Below are 7,518 nucleotides of genomic sequence, written 5' to 3'. Positions count from 1 at the left end.
TTTTTATGTGTAGTGTGTTTGACTCAGCACCCCTTCAACTTCCAACCACACTCCCTTAATGTCGAACCCCACCTGAAAAAAATTGAACCGAGTAGTACTGAACCGTTGGGTATCCAGAATCAAACCATTACCGGAACTCGGTAGGAGGATTGGGACCACGAAGCCATTTCTTCGGTGATACCAAATGGTTGATTTGATTGGCCGTTTGATTTTATGAACGTCTGGGAAGGTTCTCAGTGAGATGGATTTATATTTTTCAATTGAAATATATGTGGGCGTTTGATTTGATTGAGATTAGATCTCAATCGCTCATAAAAATATAAATATTTCTCACAGAAAACCAAGTAGTATATTTCTCACAGAAAACCAAGCCCTCTACACAACGACTCTGACACTCTCTTGTGACTCCGATCCTCTTGGTACATATGTTTCGGTACAAATGTATTAGTCCATATGTTTCAATACAAATGTATTAGTACATATGTTTTGGTATGAATGTATCGGTTGATAAGTTTCGGTACGAATGCATCGATACATAAATTTCGGTACGATTGCTTCGGAATATAAGTTTCAATACGAATGCATCGGTACATAAGTTTTGGTATGAATGCAGAACATAAGTTTCAGTACAAAAAATCGATACATAAGTTTTGGTACAAATATAACATATGTTTTGGTACGAATGTATTAATACATATGTTTCAGTACGAATGTATTGGTACATAAGTTTTAGAACAAAAATTGGTACGTAAGTTTCGGTACGAATGTATTAGTTTTGGTACAAATGCATCGATACATAAGCTTCAGTACGAATGCATCAATACATAAGCTTCGGTACGAATGCATCAATACATAAGTTTCGGTACGAATGTATTAGTACATATGTTTCGGTACGAATGTATTAGTATATATGTTTCGGTACAAATGTATCGGCACATAAGTTTCAGTACAAAAATCGGTACATAAGTTTCGGTACGATTGCATTAGTACATAAATTTTGGTATGAATGCTTTGGTACATAAGTTTCGGTACGAATGCATCGGTACATAAGTTTCGGTACGAATGCATCGGTACATAAGTTTCGGTACGACTGTATTAATACATATGTTTCGGTACGAATATATTAGTACATAAGTTTCAGTACAAAAATCAGTACATAAGTTTCGGTACGAATGCATCGGTACATAAGTTTCGGTACGACTGTATTAGTACATATGTTTCGGTACAAATATATTAGTACATAAGTTTTAGTACAAAATTCGGTACATAAGTTTCAGTACGATTGCTTCGTTGCACCTGCGTAATAATCACTTATTTGGAGAAGTACCTACTTCCCTACAAAAATATGAGTCCTTGTTCCTTCTTGACCTTCACACAAATGAATTTGTTGGAAGTATACCAACATGGATTGGTAAAAGCCTTCCGAATTTGGGAGTTCTCAACCTCCGTTTGAACATGCTTCACGGCAACATTCCTCATGAACTATGCAGTCTCCAAAATCTCCATATCCTGGACCTCGCAGACAACAATTTTTCCAGAGCAATACCAAAGTGTTTCAAGAATTTCACAACCATGGAAAAATTTTCAAACTCGGGATACGCCATTTTGTTCTCCTCTAGATCATATGCTTTTGGTTATGCTACTTTCGAGGACAACTACATAGAGAAAGCAATCTTGGTGAGAAAAGGTCGAGAAGTGGAGCACAACAAAATACTTACTTTGGTGAAAAGCTTGGACCTTTCAGGCAACTTTATATCCGGAGAGATACTCGAAGAGCTGACCAACCTCAAGGAAATCTTTTGGTTGGAAACATCCCTTCAAAGATTGGTGATATGAGATGGTTAGAATCTCTCGTTTTCTTGAGGAACAAACTTACTAGTCAGATTTCTCCAAGCATGTCAAAGTTTCCATTTCTAAGCAACTTGAACTTGTCCTACAACTATCTGACAGAACAAATTCCAGAAAGCACACAGCTTCATAGCCTTGATCGGTCAAGTTTCTTTGGCAATAAACTTTGTGGACATCAACTGGAGAAGTACAACATAAACCATGTTGGAAGTCCAATTTCATCGGGTAATCAAAAAGAGGGAATTGGTCGTTTACTTGAAAACAGTTGGCTCGATCTGAGCTTGGGATTGGGGTTTGCATTTGGTTTTTGGAGTGTTCTTGGCACGTTGTTGTTGAACATGCCATGGAGCACTGGGTCTTCACGGTTCCAAAATAACATTGTAAGCAAGCTCTATGCCATAATTCAAGAGAAACTATGAGCATTCGAACTTGGGTGCAAAGGGAAAGCGCATTGGTTTAACCAACTTGGCTACGCCAAAAAAGCTATATGGTATTATTGTTGAACTTCTTAACTATTTTTGCATGTATAAGTTGTACCTGTTTGTGTATGTGAACAGAGTAATTTTCTTGCTAATTTCAAACAAATACACAATTACAATAGTGTATTCCAAACAAACAATTGTATAACAGGAATCTAATTACAGACTGCTCATCAACTTAGCATGCTTCTTTTTCAAATGAGATAACTACAAATTGCTTTAACCACTCATACAACTCTTAATTCAATTGGAAAAATCATATTTCACAACAGTTCACACGTATCGCAAACAATAAGCAACCTTCCAAGACCATACCTCCTCCTTGTTGAATTCCGAGAAGCTCTTGGCGGAATCAAGTTTAGTTCTTTCCTTTCACTTCTCTCTACTTGCGTGAATCACCTCTTGTAAATATGACAATTTCAATACCATCAAAAGCTTAGGTTCACAGCATCGGAATAATTATTTTAAATTGAACATGTCATATGATCGTAATGGCATGACACTATCAAAACAGAAATATCAGTGCCTTCAGATTACTGTGATCGAAGTACATAAACTAATAAGGAAATAAATGCACGCCAAACAGGGGTTTTATATGGTAAACTCGGAGCCATGTAAGGTTGTCGCACAAATGCACAAGGTACCGACAGTTAAGGAGTCTCGAATAAACAAATAGATATGGATCATATAAACATTCCAAAGTTCAATAAGATAAAACAAAAATACAGAAAGTTTACTGGGCAAATTCAAAAAGTGCATGGAAATAGTGCTAAACTAACATAGCTTTTTATGTCAAGCATACGAAAAGTCGATAGAAAATACAAAGTTCATAGAACAAAAGATCAGGTAAACTACATCAAGCAAACTGGAAACCTTTTAAAAGTTCATGTTCTTCTTTGCACAAGATATGTCCCAGTTCCCAGCAGAGCCGAAATGAACCACATCAAAGAAACAGAGGAAACAATTGTACCATTTGCTGGTGACATAGTCGTACACCAAGAAAATTGGAAATAGACTGTCCCACTGTACACGCCAAAATGATAAATCCCAGCATCATCTGGGCCTTTAGAAGCAAGGCAAGGCAAGCAAGGGTCCAACCTTGGCCCTGAAAATGCAGGGATTTGAAATAAGAATCATGAAACCGAACTCTATATGCATTCACATGGTAACAAGGAAACCAAGCACAATTCAATGAGTAAAAAGATAATATGGCATCACAACAGGCTTCATATTCCATGCAATATGCAGAACAAAATAACCAATCTTCCACATACATAATGATACCATCTCATTCAACCAAAAAATTGAGAGAACAGAAAGATGGTGCATGATGCATTAGCCAGCAATACATGCAAGTGGGGTGTCAGAATATGGTGACCCTTGTTCCCGGATCAGAAACTTGGTTTTTCATTTTACCTCGCAAAAAATCTAGAGTCAGACACAGAAGTCCTTATGATAAAACCAAAACCATGCGGAGACAAGTGTTCATCCTTGTCATCACCATCGAACTAACAGACGTAATTGGGTCCCAATAGACTAGATCCTGGATATGTACAAATCCTCTCTGGTTTAATCTCACTAAATACTGGACATGAGAGCTACAAAGCACAAGCCTTCCCAAAAGGAGAAAAGGGGTACAAATACTCAATTCTTAATATGATAAAGTACATAGCTTCCCAAGTACAAATTTTATATACTTACATTTGCACATTGGAAACTAAAATAAGCACAACAAAATGGAGCAATATATCCCTGTTTCTTCCAATGGAAAAAAACTGGTAACGAGATTATGAAAAACAGTTGACAAGAAACAGTACAGATTTCCCAAGACTAAATATTCACTTCTACAAAGGTACATAATTTCCAAAGTACAAATTTCCCAAGTTTAAATCAGTAAAGCTTGAACAATCAAGATGAGCAGGAGAAATCATAACAATTATTCTCTGATTCTTACAAAGTACGAGAGGCAATAAAGCTATTGAACATCATAAAGATCAAAAGTTATCTAAGATTAAAGTTTGTTCCTGGTGAGAGTAAGTTCCTTACTTCCATCAAATGTTCATCATTTGAAATGTGAAGTGAAATACGGAGATTTGTCAACAACGCTTCTTGTTCCCAGCTTAAGGACCCAGAAGCATGCATTGCTACCAGAGTACTGCGATAAGCATTCAATTCTAACATATGTATTCCTGCTGCTACATCCTCTTTCAGAGGAAGGGAAAAGTTTTCTTGCGCATCTTCATAGCAACACAAAGTCTCCGCATCACTAGAAAGGGTATCTGCATCTTGACTAGTACCTACTAAATGACCGGACAACTTATTTGAACTGCTACTAATAACACTGCAACTACCAACAGAGCATGCATCATTAATACTATCATTAAGTTCTGAGCTTCTTTCAACAAAACAAGAAATAACACCATTTAGCTTCTCCCTCTCCTTTTCAAAACATCCAGTTGTACGATTCATAAAGGAAGTATGCATGTATTTTTCACCCAGATTTTCTCGCGGGTAAGCAACAGCATCTACCTTTTTGAGCAAGTAAGATGGGGACCCAGCAAAAACACGTTGACGCTCACACCCCTTCTTAATTGCCCTCACCTTTCGAGAATATCCCTCAATAGAAGAGCTATCTGGAGAAGCTCTCTTCAATGATCCAGATGAAACACGATGGGAATCCTGACAACTGATATTGTACATAGGAGGTAAACAACCATTTCCGCTGGGTAACTTTATTTTTGCATTCATTTGTGGGACTTGCGAGCTCATCTGATTATCGGGACCCTATCAAAAGGAACCATAAGGAATATTAGTAAGCAAATAAAATAAAATAGAGGCCTGAAACAGTTATCAATATGTTCAACAAGATAAAGAATGATAAAAATACATAAAACAACAATGAGCCAGATAGAAGTTTACCTTTCCAATCACAACCCATCTGTCATTATTCCATAATTGGCGCGCCCGGATCCTATACTTGTGGACTCTTAACTCCTCAGAAGATCCAAGTAGGCTAGCCAAGTAATAATTTTCATCCAAGACCTTCAACACCGTGACCATTTTCCAGAAACCATCATCAAACAACTCGGCAACATCACCAACTGCCCAACTCTCCACTCTTTGGACAGGCGGAGGGCAAGGCCTGATATCCTTCCTTGAGACTCTCTGCATATCTGCCTGACTGTCCTTGCCAGACGAATCATAGCTAACACTATATGTATGGCCATTACCAGAAACAATCACAGCACAGCGCCAAGCTCCTGCAGGCGCCTCCTTTTGGCTAAGTACCTCCACTTTGCTCCTCTTCTTGAATCTCATGATGACTACCAATATGTCAAAACCTGTATCAACCAAGAAATTAAATCATCCAATCAGAAACGAAGCATAAGAGTATCGTAAAATCAATAACTAGATGAAAACACGACAATAAATCAGCAGCAGATACACATTTGTTAAACTTAGAAAGGGGACACCTTTTCCAGATTGAAGTGAAACAGTTTACAAATTCAAAGTATGTTGACTAAGCTAATAAAATAAAATAAAAAATAAGCAAAATATACTCAACCCAAAGCCCCAATATATCAAACTGCACCAAGCTAATGAAAAACCCCAAATTTGAATACAATATCAGACTCGGAGTTCTTGGGCAAGCAATTAACACCAAAATGTTTCGCAAAACAATCCAAACGTATTCAATTTAACATAAAAGTAAACGAACAAAGCATTGAGGGCGTATATTCCAAACCCTAGAAATCAAAATTAGAACAGATTTGACCCACCTTGCTTGAGATTTTTCGAAATTCGATCAATACGCGAACAATATTGCTCTGGATGCTTTGTGTACCGGCTTCAATTAGGGATTTCCAGTCTGTAGGGGTTGAGAATTGCGAACTTGGAATTGGGAGGAAAATTAGAAAGTTAGGGTTTGCACTTTCCTGTTTGTGTGAGAATATGAAGAAAATGAAATTGTTTACGAATTTAGAATTTATATTTTGGTTTTTTTTTTTTTTGGGGTCCGCTTGAAGTTTTGCCCCCGGCCAGAAGGGAGCATACCGTTGGGTTAATTTACACCTAATTTATATATAAGGTTGTTTTATGCTTAAAGATGTTTATTAATTAATGAAATCTTCTTATTTCCTAAAAATATTAATAAAAGAAAGGGAATTTAATTGCATATAGAGAAGACAGAACCTTATATCAGACCCCTTAAGGGAAGAGATCCCTATTTTTTAAAAAAAATCTTATATCAGACCTTTTAAGGGAAGAGATCCCCATTTTTCAAAAAAAATGAGGACATCCTCTTGACCGTTAGATTTGGTCGTCACAAGATTTCATTAAAGCCAAATCTAACGATCAAGAGGATATCCTCTTTTTTTTTTGAAAAATAAGGATCTCTCCCCTTAAAGGCTTCCTATATATATATATATATATGTATGTATGTATGTATGTATGTATGTATATAATGAAGAACTGAGCTCTCCCAGAATTAGATAATAGTTTCCAGATTGCATTTTCAAAGATTAGCATATCCTAGACAACAGCCCCTATGCATCCAAAATTAAAGAAAAGAATTAGGGGCCTCAACTATTGTATCAAGCTTTAGAAATAGATCAAGTAGTTCTTTCATTCACAAATAGATTAAAGAGAACCAAATTTTATAATCAAGTCTGAATGAAAAATAGCAATTTGTAATATTTGATTCATTTTGGAAAAAAAAGGAAGAAAATAATGTTAAAGGGAGAAGTAAGTAAACCTTACGTCTTATTCATCTTGTTGCATATGGCATGATGTTAGAACATCTTTATATACAACATTCCTTGCATAAACTCTAGATTGTCATGCAATGACACCATTTTTTATAAGGACCTTGGTTGTCTGTGTGGAAACTCCTCTTGACAAAGCTACATAAAGTTGGCCATGGCTGAACACATGATTAGGGAGATAGACACCCACATATGGAATTGTTTGGCCTTGAGATTTGTTTATGGTCAGCACAAAGCTTAATCTTACAAGAAATTGTCAACGCATAAAAGAGAACGGAAACTTTACATTTTCCGAAGGCTTCAAAGGAATGTGTGGCAGGAAAACTCTTGTGCCCTTAAAATGCCCAATTAATATTTCAGCATCAATGCAATTTGGAAAGAATCACTGACATATCAACCTTGTTCCATTGCATAACCCAGTTTTTGGA

General features: G+C 36.6%; 1 protein-coding gene across 11 annotated transcripts; it reads right to left on the bottom strand.

Annotated features, from left to right (window-relative positions):
* Positions 1–1,107: 1,107 nt before the first annotated feature.
* LOC137717976 (uncharacterized) lies at positions 1,108–6,428 on the bottom strand. 11 transcript variants are annotated; one of them, XR_015965659.1, is made up of 7 exons: positions 6,107–6,324; positions 5,247–5,668; positions 4,374–5,111; positions 3,201–3,432; positions 2,643–2,728; positions 1,719–2,239; positions 1,108–1,655 (listed from the first exon to the last, which is right to left on the bottom strand). XR_015965659.1 is itself a non-coding variant. In XM_088699134.1 (5 exons), exons 2-5 carry the CDS (start codon positions 5,643–5,645, stop codon positions 2,723–2,725), a joined length of 1,278 nt encoding a protein of 425 aa, XP_088555260.1. In that variant the 5' UTR covers positions 5,646–5,668; positions 6,107–6,325; the 3' UTR covers positions 2,434–2,722. The 11 variants fall into 11 exon arrangements, 3 of the variants coding, with proteins under 3 accessions (XP_088555260.1, XP_068313602.2, XP_068313603.2); XR_015965657.1 differs by having other exon boundaries at positions 1,738–2,239; XR_015965656.1 differs by having other exon boundaries at positions 1,108–2,027; positions 2,104–2,239.
* Positions 6,429–7,518: the final 1,090 nt, after the last annotated feature.

Source organism: Pyrus communis, chromosome 8, assembly GCF_041283825.1.
Source record: "Pyrus communis isolate YQ-2024b chromosome 8, ASM4128382v1, whole genome shotgun sequence".
In the NCBI taxonomy this organism is placed as follows: Eukaryota; Viridiplantae; Streptophyta; class Magnoliopsida; order Rosales; family Rosaceae; genus Pyrus; species Pyrus communis.
The sequence above is the reverse complement of the archived record's forward strand: the minus strand, read 5'-3'. Positions and strand labels throughout refer to the sequence as shown.

Bases quoted from the DNA above. Each gene is read 5' to 3' on its own strand.
- LOC137717976 (XM_068457501.2), bottom strand. From the start codon at position 5,645: ATGAGATTCAAGAAGAGGAGCAAAGTGGAGGTACTTAGCCAAAAGGAG. The intron at 5,112-5,246 runs GTAAACTTCTAT...TCCTTTTGATAG, and splicing joins GATGGGTTGTGATTGGAAAG to GGTCCCGATAATCAGATGAG. The intron at 3,433-4,373 runs GTAAGGAACTTA...CTGCATTTTCAG, and splicing joins ATGATGAACATTTGATGGAA to GGCCAAGGTTGGACCCTTGC.